The sequence below is a fragment of the Mycteria americana genome, chromosome 2, assembly GCF_035582795.1.
Source record: "Mycteria americana isolate JAX WOST 10 ecotype Jacksonville Zoo and Gardens chromosome 2, USCA_MyAme_1.0, whole genome shotgun sequence".
NCBI lineage: Eukaryota > Metazoa > Chordata > Aves > Ciconiiformes > Ciconiidae > Mycteria > Mycteria americana.
Window position 1 is genome coordinate 130,078,430 of NC_134366.1, and position 18,144 is coordinate 130,096,573.

At 36.0% G+C, this 18,144-nt stretch overlaps 1 protein-coding gene across 12 annotated transcripts in view; it reads left to right on the plus strand.

Moving 5' to 3' along the window:
- SNTG1 (syntrophin gamma 1) overlaps positions 1-18,144 on the plus strand; it is a 348,105-nt gene that overhangs the window by 201,367 nt on the left and 128,594 nt on the right. For 6 of the 12 annotated variants that reach the window (XM_075494642.1, XM_075494639.1, XM_075494638.1 and 3 more), the window contains 4 exons: positions 2,561-2,617; positions 9,687-9,744; positions 12,404-12,447; positions 12,555-12,596. In XM_075494642.1, the coding sequence (XP_075350757.1) occupies positions 2,561-2,617; positions 9,687-9,744; positions 12,404-12,447; positions 12,555-12,596 (201 nt within the window). Of the gene's footprint in view, positions 1-2,560; positions 2,618-8,606; positions 8,817-9,686; positions 9,745-12,403; positions 12,448-12,554; positions 12,597-18,144 lie in introns of all 12 variants that reach the window. The other 6 variants (XM_075494644.1, XM_075494643.1, XM_075494649.1 and 3 more) reach the window with 3 other exon arrangements.

Below are 18,144 nucleotides of genomic sequence, written 5' to 3' on the forward strand. Positions count from 1 at the left end.
TCCCCTGATAAATTATGTTGTGCTGGAAAATTACAGTTGCTTGAAATTTTTCTGTTCCCTTTGCTTACTTGTACACAGTTTTGTCTAGTACTCTGCTATGCTAGCAAAGGATTTCTGAAACATGCATTTCTTTCTCTTCAAAAGTAATGCCGAACTCCAGTGTAAAATGTTTCTAGTTTCCTGTCAGACAGCACTGGTAAACTCACAAAAGACCCCAAATCAGGTGTTTTCAGGGCTGGCTTGATTCTGCCTTGGCTTGAGTGAAAACCAGAAAGAATATTTTATTGACTCTTTTATATGGGTACTTGTGTGTGTGTTGTGCTAAGAAAGACAACAACAAGGGTAGAAATATTCTGCAGGACAGCTTTCTATTAGGCTTTTTAAAAGCGTAGCTCCAGCTTAGAACATATTCAGGTGCCACTATTTAAACTTCACAGTGACTACTGACGTATCATGAACTACGGATTTTAATGAAGATTTACGTTTTTCACTGAGCATACTATTTCATTTGCAATTTAATTGTAAAGTGTGATATTCTTTATTCCTTCATGGTTAAGGTAATACTATCAAGCCAGTTTATCTTTATTAAAAGGTTGCTATTTTTCAACATCTTCTTAGGTAACAAGTATTTTCTATTTGATTTGAGGATGTATAACAAAAACACTAGAATGCATTGACTAGAGAGTACAAGTCAAGATTCTGTTCTTAACTAGATGTTCAACACAAGCTGGAGCTGGAAATGAGATGGAGTTAACAGGAAAAATACAGCTACCAGTGGAGCCACAGCTGAGTGTTTCGTGTTCATTTGTGTAAACTCAGCTCAGACCACACATCAGACTGTGGCCTATAGTCATTTATCCTGAATATATTGGCTGCAGCATTACCTGCGGCTGAAACCTCCTGGCAGACAAAAGGTTTTCTCAGTACAGTTTGTGGCCTGAAGTGAAATAACTTTGTGGATTGAACCTAGTTTCTGGGAACTTCCTTATGAAAGTTTCTTCCTGGAAGGTGTGAGTTGAGAGCTGAGAAGGCTCTTCTGGTCCCTCTGAACAGTGCAGAAGCACATGGATGAAACAGGATAGCCATATATTCCTCTATTGCCATGCTACACATTTATTTGTGGGTTACAAATATAGGAGTATATTTTTTTCAAGCATTTCAAATGTAAAAAAAAAAAAAAAAAAAAAATTGAAATGTTTGGCCATTTAACAGCAAAATTATCTACCTCTTTCTTAGATTAAATATTTACAAGCATTAGCCTAAATAAATAAATGGAAAGTCTCATTTTAGGCAATCCATTTTGTCTTGCCATCCAAAATATTTGACTAGTTTATGCTTGCTCTTTCTGCAGTTACACAATTCATATTTGTCACAAATGTGAAAAAGAAGGCAACTGGATTTTCCCCCAAATCCAGCAATATCAGTTTTCCAAAACTCTTATGTGGTAGCCCTGCATCCTTTCTTTTCCTTTCTGTATATGAAGTAAGGAGGAAAAAATAGCTCTATAGATATTTCATCCTCTCTCTTACTGGTATGTTTCTGATGAGAGACTTATTCAAATCTGACTGACACTGGCAATCTATGCTGATTGTGCTGAAATATATGAACATATAGAGATAAAATACATATGCAGACTTATGCTATGCAATATATATAATGAAATGAGTATAAAATCTAGACCACATGTAGAGGGCACTAAAAAATCTATATATTCCATATATTTGTATCTGGACATGTGGTATATCTGCTACTAAGATTTTTTTAGCGCTAACCAAATTGACTGATTCTAAATGATCTTTGGGAATAAAGTCAACAAGACAGACTAGAAAAAAAAAGTCTTTTTTGTAAATGTTCATATCTAAGACAATACTAGCCTAAGTTTTTACAGAACAAATTTTAGGATGAGCAACAAAAGAAAAAAAATTGGCTGTTTTAAATAATTCTGTCTGTAACAACACCCTTTAAATCATTGCTTACAATTTTTAAACCTAGCTTTGAGGTCAACAGTGGCTGTGTTTGTATTAGTTTTTTAATTTAGATCAGGACTGTGCTTTGAAATGAATTTCTGGATCATGTGCACTTATCATGCTTTGGTTCGCATCACTGAGTGGTCTTGGAGTGCACAAGCTGTATTCCTTTTGGATGAAACTAAATTGGAAAATATGCTACAGGAGTGCAGTTTATGTACTTCAGTATGTAGTGCTCAATCTGCACATGGGACCAATCTAGGACTGGTCAAGGTTAATACCTCTGAAATGCGTGTGTTGTGCACTAACTATTAAACTCTACAGTTCTGTTCTTATTGCATTGCAGTACTTGCTAGTATGGTATGAATTGAACAAATGAATTTTTGTCTGAGAAGGGACCTCTGCTTTTCTTCCACCTTTTTCCTCTGCAACATAGGTTTCATGGGATTTTCGCATTCAGGAACTCACAAGTTTATTAAAACAAGAAAAATCAATGTAGGATGGAAGCACAGAAACAACTTACTGAGGTGTGAATATAGATGTTATGGCAGAAAACATTAAATCTAACAAAACTTGCTTTGTTTTTTTTCCAGGAAAGAACAGTAACAATTAGAAGACAGACTGTAGGAGGATTTGGATTAAGTATAAAGGTAGGATGATTTTTTTTGGTCTATTATTCCACGTTACACAAAAAGTGTCTTTGTATACAGTTAATGTTACTTTTAATGAGGACAAACTATATTGTAGAGGACTAGAAACCAGAGAGCAAACATGTTCTAGGATGTCAGATACTGTCACAGTAGGCAACCAGCAACTACCCTGCCCTGTGGAATGGAAGGCAATGGAAAGATCATTCCCTTAAGGTTCAAGCTGAGCAACTCTGTAATAAGATTTGATATGAGAGTTGAAAAGTGTTTGCAACTGCACAGACTGTACTTTTGTTCAACAGCACTCTAATTTAAGTATTTATTAATGAATGCTAAATTACAGTGGCAGGCACATGGAAAAACCAATATGTTCATCATCAATTCTCCTACAAAGAATATCACATTAGTTCACTGCAGTTCATTAGTAGGACAGACAGTGTTATTGCTTTCTCATATGGTTTATTTTGCTGTAGATCAAGCAAAGGCAGCAATTTATCATGTTACCATATTTTTGCTTTCTTCAGTAAGATTTAAGAACATATGTAAGTGTAGGTGATCCTTTTTGAGGGAGGGAGGGAGGGAGGGAGGGATGAGGAGAGGGAGGAATGGTTAATTTTTGTCATCATAATCTATGATTTTGAAAGCCTTACCTTAGCTTTGAATCTCAGTGTAGACAACACAACATTAATTTTATCTTCTAAACACAGCAGTCCTCCGTCTCAAGATAGCAATTAAAAAAGTGAAATGTACTTCACATGAATGCAAAGAGGCTTAAATTATGCATATAAACTGAAAGTATAGACTTTCCTGTGAACATCTGCTAGTACTGACATTGTAAGAAGTGACTCAAAAGAGGGATTAATGTGCATTTGTGTTGTCATTGATAAGAATATTGCTGAATAGAAATACTAGTTCTTAAAATATGTCTTGGTACAGTTGCTGTTATCATCTTGACCCACTAAAACCTCTATTCAAGGAAAACTAATTGCTATTTTGTGGCCAAAGTTTCTCATGAGTTTAGTCAACAGCACACAAGTTATTTTCCTCCAATATCATTATAGGTTACAGTTCACTGAATAATGATGAAGTAATGCGTGTCAGTGTAAAATCAAGAATATGGGGGAATGAGGTTTTATTTAGCTGGTGCTAAGAAATAACTGGTTATAATAAGGGCTTTTGAGGTTTGGAGAGCAAATCTCATCAAGAGTCAATAAAACTGATTTTTTAGTTATACATTATAATGGGTTATCTTTTACAATTAAAATTGCTGACAACCTCAAGATCACATTATTTAAGTATCAGGTACATTGTATAAAATAAACTGTCATTGAGAAATGTAAATTAAATAGTGAATTTGCAATGGTCTTTCTTAAATTAGTGGAGTAAGGTATTCTTAAAGTTTTAGAGCAAGATATCCATTGTTCTGAAGAAAATTCTTGGAAATTGCAAAAGTATTTTAAAGTGCCAAAACAGATTGTGAATTCAGCCTGGAAGGGAATTTATCTTTTTCTTTTTTTTTTTTTTTTTAATAAGATCTTATTTGCATAGAAAAAAATAACAATAAAAAACTATCAAGTTTATTACAAGCATCTGCAATAGAATTTACAGATAAAGGCTTTAAATAAAATTATTTTATTTAAACATTTTCTAGGTTTATTTTATTGCATAGATATTTTGATCAAAATTAATGTAAGTAGTGGAAAGGTGAAGCTACATAAATTCAGGCATGAATAGATGATTTCTTTTGATTTTTGGAATAACTAACAATCAGGTGATGGAATCTCTTCAACAGATGTCATTAAATAGCAAAGAGATTTCTTTCAACAAAGGAAATTCAAACTTACTTGGATAGTGTAGATTAGGTAATGAAAATGGCAAGTAGAATTCTATGGTCTGTGATATTCTGTCGATGTGTATCAAGCAGTATGATTTTTTTTTTTTAATGATTTATTTTTAAAAATCAAGGAACGTGGTAACTCTTTTGCTAGATACCTTTATTAGTAATCCTACAGTCTGAAAAAGAAAGATTGACAAGCAATTGGATAGCCAACACAACCTAAAACAACTAATTAATCAATATAATCTTCTATTATCATTTTAAACTAATAGTAAGAAACAACTTAGAACTGGAACTTAAATAATGTTTTTTGTAGTTTGGTAGGCAAACTTTATGAAGACTCACTGAAATGGACTTTTTAGGTATGCCATGAAGTGTCAATGTCAGTTCCAAATATTCTGAAAAGTGCCAGTTTTCTGTTTTAAAAGTTACTATTCAATCACAGTATGCTTCCTCTTGCAGATGAACAACAGTTTGTTACTTTGTTTTGTTGTGTTTTGCTTAGTTTTGGAAGATTCCTGAACTTTAATAAAGGACTTATATTTATTATTAGTTTTAAATAGAAAAGTAATTATCGTGTAATAGTGCCTTAAAGTAGAGGTCTACAAGTCACCCTGTAGGACAGAGGAGGACTGAGGCCTTTCCTCCTTGTTTCAGTAACTCTGTCTCACAACCCCACGTACTACAGTAGTTCCTGTTGTCTTGCTACTCTCAGATTATTTAAAGATGGGGGTTATCTGAGGACTTACTTTCTGGCAGTGGTGTATATCAGAGAATGCAGTTTATCTGAGGTGCACGTTACAGCAGTACAGTGATTAATGACCCTCACTTTAAAATATTTGCTTGTGCTTTGATATGAATTTGTCTAGTTTTGGAATTCAGCTCTAGGGCATTATCATGCTTTTTTTCTGCTTAAACACCCATTTGCTATCAGAAATCTCACATGGTCAAGCCACCTTTTAACTTTCTCTTGAGTAAATTTTGGAAGTGTCTTATCCCACCTTAAGTATTCTGGACCCTTGGAAATTTTTTTTCCCTGAAGAACAGAAGGTCAAAATGTTAATAATTCCAAAATGAAACTGCCTAGTTATCTTTTGGTGACTTCTCTATGAGGGGAACTTTCTTCCTTTGTGTTATAACCTGGGTGCTGCAACTATATTTGTAAAAATCAGAGATTCAGCTAACTGCTTAAAAAAACCTGCTTGTGAGATTGATTTTTACACAAGATCCAAACTTAAAAAAAATTTTTTTTTTACCCCTTTAACCCTTTAAAAAATTGCTTATAATCCACTCTTTGAAGGTTTGAAAGAACAAAACCAAACTGTTTTGTGTTTTGCTGTACTTCATTTTATTGAAGTTAATGGTAAAACTGTGATTGAATTTGAAGCAGAACTGATCTGTTTTACACTCTTCAGAAGGAATTACTTTCTAATTTCTGAATCCCCTTTAGAACCCTCAGTAATAAACCTCTGTGTGTGAAGGAATAGCCATGGAGTTAGATATAGAAATTGATAAGTGTAGTGTAGTATTTCAGTCATTTATCACATCTCTGACAAGTTTGAGATGCAGAGATTTGGCACAAGAAGCTGCTAAGTGTATGACTTCTGAAAGAACATCATGTTTCTCAATAATTGGAGTGTAGTGTTCTTGCAGAAATAGGCAATAAAATTGCTAGTTCATTAAATAAATTAAGTTTTGCAGTTACAGTCTGACTCCTGGCTACCAGGACTCTGTACAGTGCCATTTTCCTGCCTCTGTTTTGATCATTCTTTTTAAATGATGAACAGCATCGTGGATCTGCTGAGATTCAGTTTGACTTTTCAGTTTGACTTGATCAAAAAATCACTAAAGCAAGCACGTGCACCTGTCCTGCTCACGCTTATGTACATACTTAGATAATTCTCTTCCTCTTCATTCATTCTATGATATTTTTTAATTAACATTTTCTCTGTGTTTCAAATTGAAACAATAAAAAATGAAATTAAAAGGCTAGAAAGCTTTAATTAATAGATGAATCATCTAGCTTTTAGTTTAAAAATTTATCTTTTCATCTTTAAAGGCTTGTGTACTTGCGAAAGTTGGTGTTGAATGCATTTTGGAAGTGGCATTTTGGTTCCAGCTACGCTATTCCATCTAAAAGAAAAGTTTAAAAGTGGCAATTAACATTGGCACATTATTGTCCATATTGTTTAATTGCTACCATGATTCCTGGCACAGTTTTGGCTTACACCAACTAGTATTCTCTAAGACAGTCTGTGAACACAGTTCAGAGCTTTACATGGACTGCTTCCAGTAGGCAACGTGTATAAAGTCACCCTTTTTCAGTTGGGAAGACAGTTTATCCTCATAGACATGAGCCACATTGTGCCGCTAGACCTTAAAGCTAAAACAGACCCATTTTCGTCAGTGGAATAAACGTTGCCTTTTAGTATGAAATAAAAATGTCCCCTACATTGTCTAACTCTGAGGATGCTAAAGTCTAACAATTGGTCTAATTTTTTATAGACTCTCTCTGCTTAGAAAAACAAAATAGTAATTTTCTTATTATACTTGGAGCCAAACACAAAAACAGCATTTGTCAATAAAAGTTACTAGTTTCAGTCGCCTTATTTTTCATATGACTAAAGCTTCAGAAAAAACCCTCATACATAAAAACTGGGATAAGAAAAAATCTTTAGAGCTGTATCATGTGACACTGGGAAAGGAGGTGTGGGTGACCTCCCACCAGTAATGGCCAACATCCAGGACGGTGAGCTTCAAACAGCTGCCAGTGATTAGAGCTTCCTCAACCTCTTCTAGCAGGACCACCTCCGCAGGTGGGCAGTTACCTTTATTCCAGCCTCATCCTTGCCTGCTTTAGGAAAAATTACAAAGAAAATTTGCATTACAGAGATCGGGGTTAGACTCTGGTAGAGGTCTGAGCCATTAAGACTTCAGCATCATTACTTGACATACTTTTTTTCCCTCCTCTGCTCTGAGGTTATAACTACATGTGCACACTAGAGGGAGGGAAAATTTAAAACTATGGAAAAGTGGCCTCAGTCCCAGAGGTTTCTTCAGTAGAGTATCTCCTGAGCCTATAAAACCAGAATTTAGACACGCATACACTTTTTCTTCTACAGGACAGAGAATCAAGTATGGAGGATGCAGGATGCAAGGCTGCAGTGTCAATCTGAAGTAGTATTCAACAAGATGTTGCAGAATATATACAGATTTTTTAGCTTGCTGCAAATTCTAACGATGACTGGGTATAGGCAGGTGGTCAACTATTTTCTCTTTCCCATTTTGAGTTTTTGTTTCTTAGAATAGCAGGCAACACCTCCTATGACTAATTTAAAAGGAATACTTCATACTGGCTAGACTGTGATGCAGTGAGAGGAGATAATTTTCTTCACTAGGACATTACTGAATGCTTCTTCAAATCTGCAGTGTAAATGGATTTACTAGATATAGTGGGAGAGAGAGGAATAATCATGGTGTGTGCATTGCAGGCTGGCTTAGTAATAACAGTAATTTCCCTCTTTACTGGAGAGCTGAGTCTAAGGAGGGAGGGAGGCCATTTTACTGAGAAAAAAGGACTTATATTAGCTATGCTGAGCTTTAAAGCCTACACTCCTTCGCTGAGCTTCAAATGTCCTGGATAGTGCAATCTTTGTGTAACATTGAAGGCTTAGGAAGAGAACTGACACAATTATTTTTCTGTTTGTTTGAAAAATTTGGAAGAAATTAAATGAGCATGTGACTAAGAAAAAATATGGAGGGTGTAGCTTAAGTCCTATGAATTTAATGAGCTTGAACTGATTATCTTAAGTGAAGCCAACTTTTACTGTTGCTGTTCCTCTGGTGAAAAGCATTGAAAGATACTCAGCAAGTTATAATGCCACAATTTATTTAGTCTGAATACATCTCTTAGCCTGACTGAAATGAAGGTAGCCTCATGGTCTTTGTGAATACTCAGTCCATGCTACAAATATCAATACATTCTGTGCTTGTCAACACTCATCTCGTGCAATGCCAATAGAACTTTTCTTGTAGACATATAAGTGTTGTAATATTACTGAGATCCCTATTAACTCAGTGTTTTTAGGACCATTTGCATTGATAGCCACTAGCAGAAGGAACTTTAATCCTATTTAAAATTCTTCGGTTTCACAGGATATTCATCTTTATTCCATGACAGAAATAGCTGTTGAGAGCAGGAGTCTGTTCAGTTTCAAATGATTGGTTATTGCATGAAGAAGGGATACGTACTGTTCCTTAGACCATCAAAATACCCATGTCAGTCCTTTCCACACCTCGACACTGGATGCCTGGACCTAAGAAAGCCATTCTTTCCAAAGAAAAATCTGTCTGCTGAAGAGAAGAGTAAGCAAACCCTTAACCAGGATTCCTAGGCAAAATAACAGTGTGGCAGACTGTCATTTCTGATGGTCTGAATTTGTACAGGTTACATTCAGGCTTACACTTTGATGCTCTCTACAGAGGAAAAAATATTTGTGTCTCTGTGTGCATTTGCCTTTCTCTTTCTTTTATTTTCCTTTTTATTTAAGGTTTCTTTTTAATACTTTATTCTTAAGCACCATGAACATTTCCAGTCCCAACAGGATAAATTGAATAAAGCAACAGCATTGAATTGCTGTCGAACTGTTGAATTACCGTCCAGCTTTCCTTTATTTGCCCCCATTTATTGAACACCTGCTGTTCCATTTCTTAATGTTTCTTTTTCTGTTCCTTGTTACTTATCCCACTGCTTTGCTCACTCTGTGTTTGTGTGACAGAGATGGAAACAAATAAAGGCTGCTTTTGAGATGAAAAGTCCAAACTTGCTTTTCTTGGGCTTTTGTTTACTTGTTTCTTGCCAGCATGAAAACTAAGTGGTCACGGTGTGGCTGCCATTGTAGTGTGATGGCCATTTTGCTTTTGCAGGACACGATTTCATACATTAAGCTCTCCAGAATTCACAGAAACTGATGTCCTTTTTCTTCAAGTCTTGTAGAGTTTTGAACAACATTCAGTTCACTTCCTGAGCTGATGATGGCAACTGAGAATCTCTTTGTGAGAGGCAATAAGGAATTAATCTAAATCAAATATTTATTAAAAAAAAAAAAGAAATGCAGAATCAGAGTTATTTTCTGAGTCTCTCTGAAAACTGCAGTTAGAGAAAGGTTAAAATATAATTTTAAGCAAAAAGATATTTTCAGTGACTGACAAGATTGCCATTTATTCTGTTTTCAGGGTGGAGCAGAACATAATATTCCAGTGGTCATTTCTAAGATTTCCAAAGAACAAAGAGGTGGGTGTCAGATTAGTACACTGTATTGTGACATGCTCCTTAAAGCAAGGTGCATTAAGCCTTGAGATTCTTCAGGAAATATTAAACGCTATTTGTGTACCATTTCTCTCTCCATGTCATTATGATCTCTCTCTTCCTCAGAGCTGTTCTCTGAAAAAGTACAGGATTTGTATTTGGAATATTTTGTAAACAGTCTTCAACATGATTTTTTAAAAAAAGTTCTTGTAAAGCATTATTTTTAAGGAGAGAAATAGGAAGGTAATTAGAGAATGAAAATGTTTAACAAATTTAAAAGAAGTTAATGATTTTGTGGCTTTTATTTCCAAATGGTTATTGCCAGGAAGCTGTAGCAGATCAAATGTTTGGCCATTAAAGCATGGTAACGCAAGAAGACAATGCATGTCTTTTTATACTGGTTAGTAGGGTAGTACTCAGACAGGGGTGGGTAATGGCAGGACGTTGATAATACCCCCATGTTATTTCAGCATTAGACGCTGTGCTGTGTAAGTCTTTGCAGCAAGTCATACATAGCAAAACTTTTACTGCATAACGTCTTAACCATACTTATTTTTAATGCAAGCAGAGCTGGTGCTGAATCTCTGTACTGTTTTTAACTGGCAAGGTTTTCAAATTATTGGAATGATATAATATGTGCTAGGAAGATGGATAATGGTTAAACAGCTCATGACCTGCGCAATGAGAGATGAAGGTTGTGAATCAATACTAGTATGGTGTATTTAGTATCTATGTTATGTTTGTGTATATTTGTGTACATTTGTGTAAGGTCAGAAACGTAAACTTGGAAGCATTTCCTTCCATCTGTAATGCAATAATTCTAGCATGCTGCTTCTGCACAATTAAAATGTGCCAGCATAAAAAAGTCTCGTATTCACCCACACAGCTAAAGAGAGGTACAGTGGAGTCAGCGCGTTGAGAACTGAAAGCCAACTCTGAAAGGTAGATGTGGAAGTTGTGTGTAGAGAGGCTATAGAGTAGCATGGAATGAGCCCCTAAGGAAGGCAATAAGGTTAACCTTAAGAAGTTATACTTGTGACTCCGTTCTTTTCAGTATACATACAAGTATGTAATACATAATAATGTGGCATATATTACCTACACTAGCTATTAAAATGCTATTAAGCACTGCAGGAAAAATAAGAAAGATAGACTTCAGTTTAATTGAGCACACAAAAGTGCACACTGTTTTCTTTTATTTTTTGTTGTTATTTTTTTGCTGCAGTAGCTGATGCATTATTTCTAACCTCAATACCTAGCTGCAATATAATCACCATTACTGTTTTCAATAAAAATACTGCTGATTTTTAGAGCTAGTTTTGAGGGACATCTCTTGTGTAGGAGATTACTATCTTGTGGTGTAGGAAGTGTCATGCCCTGTGTCTGTACTAAGGATCTTTGATACAGAAAATGCTGTTTGACCCAGAGCCTGTACCTCAAAGCTCTGCAGGCTTGGTTCTGCCCTCTTCCCAACTGACTCCAGCTCTAAACAAGAATGTGACATTTGATGCAGTTCTTAAAACCAGTGATGCAGATAAAGTGCTTAGGCTAGCACACTAGGTCATACATGAAGTGTTAGTATGTGCAAACCCAGTGTCTGAAGAAGAATATTAAGATATGCATTTATTTAAGAAAAAAGAAAAAAAAAACCAAAACAGAATGTCTATCCTCCAGTAATTTAAGCATCCTTTGTTACATCTAGCTAATACGACCAGTCCTTAAAACAGGTACTTGAGTATCATAATTTATGTCAATATTGATTCCAATTTTACAACTCAAGTAAATAAGTAAAGGTTTTGGATCAAGTCCAATTCTAGTCTTTTCTGTGTCATCACAGTCTTCTGTGTGTCAGATGTTTTGAAATACTATAGATAAATAATCCCATGTAATCTGTTAACATTCCTTAAATTTCATGTTAGGGGTTATTTATTTCTTTACAGACACTTAAATAATCTTTGTTATATTTCTTGTGTATTTATAAGGTATACTTGCATTAGATAGCTCTGTAACACCACATAATATTTAAAAATTGCAACTGTAGAATTAGATTTTGTAAATTCCCTTGTGATTTATAGGGTATAGCTTTGTTTTGAAAATAAAATTCAGTTTGGCTGGTGATTTTGTACAATGTACTGATTGTCTAGCTCCTCAGCATATAAAATGTTATCCAGCATAAATACTCCACTGAGTTTATCAAAGATGCAGGATCTAAAGTATCTTTGTTAAAAGCTTACAAGTTAAATTTGTCATTCGTAAGTAACTCTGGAGTCCCCATGTTGCTTTTTCCTCAGAGTTTGTAAAAAACGATCTCTCACAGGCAAATAGGACCTAGTCCTGCAGTCATTTTCTATTCGGAAAAGAATGCCATACCTCACCATAATGGCCTGAAAGGTGCCAGTGACTGATGGAAGATGTTTCATAGTCTTGTACTTGGGCTGGGTACACTCTTTCATTGTAAAACTGATATTTTGGGATTAAAAAAAAAAATCCAAATAATTTATTTTGAAGTTGTATGTTGGGTTTTTTATTAGATTTTTGTTTAAATTTTTAAAAGATTATGTAAAAAAATTAAATAGGAATATAGGTACACGAAATGTGGGTTGTTTTGTACAAAATGAGTGAAAAATATGCTTTCTGTTTTCAGCGGAACTTTCAGGTTTGCTCTTTATAGGAGATGCAATTCTACAGGTGAGTAAAATTGCAAGTTCTTTTGTTTATATTTTTCTAGAAAAGTGAAATGAAATCTATACTTATGAAATGTAGAGTAAGTCTTCTCTTTATCTTTTTAATAACAGATTAATGGAATTAATGTGAGAAAATGCAGGCATGAAGAAGTGGTGAGCTTTTCTGTTTTTTAGTCTATTTTTGTCTTTTGTAGTTATTAAGATGATAGTGTCCGCTGATAGCAATGTGCTGGTATCAGTTGTATTATTGTTATTCCTAAACAAATATGACTGTACCTTCTAGCATGGCAAGCAACTCAGATCTTAGTGCAATCTCTTCTTTGTAAGTTTGTTGTAATTGCTGTTCTCGGATAGGCTTTTCTATAGTAAAGGTGATTATTTTATTATGCAGATTTTAGCTGAACATATTCCAACATTTCTTCTTCTGGCTTATAGCTATCAATTTTCAACAGTGCCACACCTTTCTGGTGGTGGGAGGTCATTTTAATTTCAAAAGCTGTAATTTGCACTATGTTGGAGATTTGTTGTTTGGTTGGTTTTAATCCTATTTAAAAATTGAAACAAAATTATTCATCTGCCTTTCATTCTCTGTCTGTTACTTATGAGGATGCTCTCCTTCAGTTAAGCTGTTATCAATATGGGTTTAAAATAATAGCATATTAAGGAGAGTCCTTCTAGAGAAGCTGTGTGTATTTGAGAGCTCTATAGTAGGCTGGTTCCCTTGGTGAGTCAGCTTTGCTATATTATCATGTACTTTTGTTATATTTGACTTTTTGACTCTTCTTAAGTACTTTCAGAAGTAGAAAACCCTATATTTCAGAAAAGAAGCCAGAAATGAGATTACCAAAGAAATTATCTTTAAATCCTGTGTAGCTCCAAAGAATTTTACCTGAATTTTTAAAATAATGTAGTAATGTTATATTCAAAAGTTTACTTTTCTAAAACTTACTTTGCCGATTCAAAGGTGCTCTGTATTTCATACAGCATTCTGTTATATGGCAGATCATTGAACGTATGCCATTCAGGTATAGAAAGCAAGAGTTAATAAAGATGAAGTTCTGATTAACAAGTTAGTGCAGGCTAAAAGATAAGATCCCTGCACTATTCCGCCTCTCAGAGTGTTTTTGTGCACTGGTTTTGTGTTAGAAATTTGTGCTGCAAATCATGCTTAATTCTTCAGGGCCTTCGTCATACCACCTTCTGTATACACAGGCTGATAGTCATATTTATAGTACTTTTAAGCTTTGGCTTTGCAACAGTGATCAGATTTTAATCTTTTATAAGCTTACCACAGTTGTTACCACAGTTGTCGAGCAGATCATCCTGAGTGCTATCACACGGCATGTAGAGAATAACCAGGGGATCAGGCCCAGCCAGCATGGGTTCAGGAAAGGCAGGTCCTGCTTGACCAACCTGATCTCCTTCTATGATAAGGTGACCCGCCTAGTGGATGAGGGGAAGTCTGTGGATGTTGTCTATCTAGACTTCAGTAAAGCCTTTGACACGGTTTCCCACGGCATTCTCCTGGAGAAACTGGCTGCTCATGGCTTGGACGGGTGTACTCTTCGCTGGGTAAAGAACTGGCTGGACGGCCGGGCCCAGAGAGTGGTGGTGAATGGAGTTTACTCCGGTTGGCGGCCGGTCACAAGCGGTGTTCCCCAGGGCTCGGTGTTGGGGCCAGTTCTGTTTAACATCTTTATCAATGATCTGGACGAAGGGATCGAGTGCACTCTCAGTAAGTTTGCAGACGACACCAAGTTGTGTGGGAGTGTTGATCTGCTGGAGGGTAGGCAGGCTCTGCAGAGGGACCTGGACAGGCTGGATCGATGGGCTGGGGTGAATTGTATGAGGTTTAACAAGGCCAAGTGCAAGGTCCTGCACTTGGGCCACAGCAACCCCATGCAACGCTACAGGCTTGGGGAAGAGTGGCTGGAAAGCTGCCCGGCAGAGAAGGACCTGGGGGTGTTGGTTGACAGCCGCCTGAATATGAGCCAGCAGTGTGCCCAGGCGGCCAAGAAGGCCAATGGCATCCTGGCCTGTATCAAAAATAGCGTGGCCAGCAGGACTAGGGAAGTGATTGTGCCCCTGTACTCGGCACTGGTGAGGCCGCACCTCGAATACTGTGTTCAGTTTTGGGCCCCCCACTACAAGAGGGATATTGAGGTACTGGAGCGCGTACAGAGAAGGGCAACGAAGCTGGTGAAGGGTCTGGAGCAGAAGTCTTATGAGGAGCGGCTGAGGGAGCTGGGACTGTTTAGCCTGGAGAAAAGGAGGCTGAGGGGAGACCTCATCGCTCTCTACAACTACCTGAAAGGAGGTTGTAGAGAGGTGGGGGTCGGTCTCTTCTCCCAGGTAACAAGTGATAGGACAAGAGGAAATGGCCTCAAGTTGCGCCAGGGGAGGTTTAGACTGGATATTAGGAAATTTTTCTTCACCGAGAGGGTTATCAAGCATTGGAACAGACTGCCCAGGGAAGTGGTTGAGTCGCCATCCCTGGAGGTATTTAAAGGACGTTTGGATGAGGTACTTAGAGACATGGTGTAGTGATGGTTTTTGGCAGTGTTAGGTTTATGGTTGGACTCGATGATCTTAAAGGTCTTTTCCAACCTATATGATTCTGTGATTCTGTGATTCTGTGATTCTGTTTGGTTTAATATGCATTAAAATGGTAAATCTCTCAATGGGATTTAAATAGGCTGTTGGAATTTCATGACATGAGAAAAAGATACTACTAAAAGTGTAGACCTGAACACTCAAAGGCGTATTGAAAACTGGTAAGAACACCAGGTTTTTTTTTCTTTTTTTCTGGGACAATCTCTTAACCATTACAATTATACATAAATCTGTTGGCTATTTATGATCAGATTTAAACACTTTCACGGAAAAAAAAGAGATTTTGGAAAAGCTAAAAGGTGCATATTGACATAGAGTAGCAAGTGTCATCATGTTAAATTTTTTTTTATACCTTGTTTGCCCAAAACTCCTTAAAGATAAGTCTCTCTGAAAAAAAAAAAAAAGTATCTTACCAGTTTTGAATGTCCATTTGTGTACGTGCAAGTGTTTTAGGAATTTAACAAGCAGAAAAATTTTAAATTAAATCTTTATCCTAACTAAGAATAATTCTTAAGAATTAATAGTAAATGTTGAGCAATATTTAAATAAAATAAAATGTCCATATGACATTTTCTATTTTATATTTATAAGTCCTCTGCATATTTTAGTTTATAAAATGTCCATATGGACATTTATAAAATGTCCATATGACATTTTATAAACTAAAATATGCAGAGGACTTATAAATAGAAAATAGAAAATAAATATAAAAAACAAAGTAAATGAAATCTGATAATTATTTTTTTCAGAAACATTCACTATCATATGTTATATATTTGTGGAGTGAATTTGTTGTAAAGCCTGCTATAGTAATGATAGATACGGTTATGCATTGTGCAGTAATCTGTGGGTTTAGGCATAGCCCTGAGTAAAGGGCAAGTACATCAGTTGGTCTGCCAGCAGGAGTTATAGGGGGGATTTTTGTCTGCAGCATGCCCTTTGCAGTTTGAATTGTTCTAGCACTTCTCTCTTGCAGTGTCTTTATCAAATACAGGATCTGTAGCTCTAATGTCAAGGTAACAGAGAAGATAGGAAGTGTGTGGAGCACAGTTGCTCACAGCAGGGAGTTGAACAGCAGTGGAAACTTAATTTTCAATCCTTATTGCATCTAGGTACTTTTCAAATGTCTATGCAAGGTACATGAGCTCAGAGCTTTGTTTCTTTCTGTTTTTTTTCTGTAACTAATTAAGACTTAGTAGGTATCATATTATGTGAGAATATATTAGTATTTTGGGTTGTCTTAATGTCTTAGAAGATACTCATTGTAAACCAGGTTGGAATTTTTTGCAGTGTGTAAAGCTGAAGATGCCCACAGAAAATTCAGACTTGTATCTGCAGTGTGCATCCTATGAGTGTTCATTCTTTTTCTAGATCCAAAACTTCTTGCTGCTTGCAGAAACATTTTAAGCATATGTCATATCTTCATAGCTCTGCAATGAAAAGACCTGTGGCATAATCACTGCAGCCTGTTGTATTACACTGATGATTAGTTGGCCCTGGTATTTCACCATGCTTTACTGATAACTATACTATGTATATAAAATTATTTGAATTTCAAAATTAAGTAGTTTAATCAAATTAGTGCCATCTTTCATAGTAGGGAGAATCTTTTCCCAATATATAGTGAACTTAGTTGGCTTAACACTTGGTGGGCACTCCTTTGTTGTCCTTATTATCTTTCATTAGTTATTAGATCTGGTGACATAGTATTCAGTGATGCACAGATCCTGTTACCCTAGAAATATACTATAATCTGAAGCCTGAATCCAACAAATAGATAGGTAGATGCGTAGGCAGGCAGATAGATGATAAATAGAGAGATAGATAAGACTTCTATAAGACTGGATAGGTAGATTTATTAAATTCTTAGTGTACCTTACTGGAAGCCTCTAAACAGTTCTTTTCTGATTTTTTTTAGCTTTAGGTGAATCATTTAATTTTGAGCTTAGTTTTCTCCTTGAAGAAAGTGAGAATATTATTCATATCATGAAAGCACATTATGAGTTTCTATCAAAGGCTGAATGTCAGCTTGTTTGTCTTGGGTTGTAAAGACTCCCATCTGAGTGCAGCATAGCGTTGCTTCAGTCTTAGTGCTCTCCTATGGTAAAATAAATACATGCTCTCTGTGGTGAAATATCAGCATGGGAGGAGGTTGAGGAAAAAGAAAAAAATCTAGCAATTCTCTTAAAAAATGTCTCTCAACATCATACTGACAATTTGACTCCAAAAATGCAGCATAAACTTGAATGTAGAGGTAAGAAGAGTCCATTATATCTGTTAGTTTACATGAGTTTGTGCTCTTTCTACTCTGGATTTATTAAATATTCCTTTTCCAGTAGACTCTCCTTCACATTTTACAACAAGACTTTTTAAAGGCTGAAATTAGTTTTATGTATAGACAGACCTATGAGTTTAGGCTTCTGTCTAATTGATATGGTCCAACAATGCACAGCTTGTCAATCCACACGCCTAGTCTTTTAAGGGCTCACAATGGCTATGATTATTCATGAGGCTGGAAACGGATATATTTGTAGTCTGGAAACTAATGTATCTGTAGCCCTTACCTCCATTTATTGTCCAAACATAAAACAAAGATAGATAAGCAATCACCAACATAATGCTGTTCTTGTAGCCCATGTGGACAGTTTTGGTGGTTCTGGGTCTAGCCACTACACCACTAACAATGGACAAAATTTTGGGAGCGAGTGAGAGGCCCTGCTGTGAGCTACTTCCCTTGAGCTACTACTGAGTGGCTCGGAGTAGGAGAGTACGAGTCAACTCAGTTGCATACTACCAAAAATCTTGTGTTAGATCTACTGCTCTTCCTGTTTCCAGGGTTATAGTGCACAAAAGCATCTGGGGCCCATAGAGAAGGAAGAATTTCAGTCAAATGAATGCTGATATGTTTAAGATTACGTCTCTGTTCTTAACATTGTAAATAAAGCATCTGAGGAAGTACTATCAACTGATGTTACATATCACAGGGGTTTCTTTGGATCTTAGCATCTGTTTTTCTCTTAGGAAATAAAAGTAGAATTAAATTAATATGGATACGAAATAATTTCTTATTTCCTGTATTTGGGGAAAA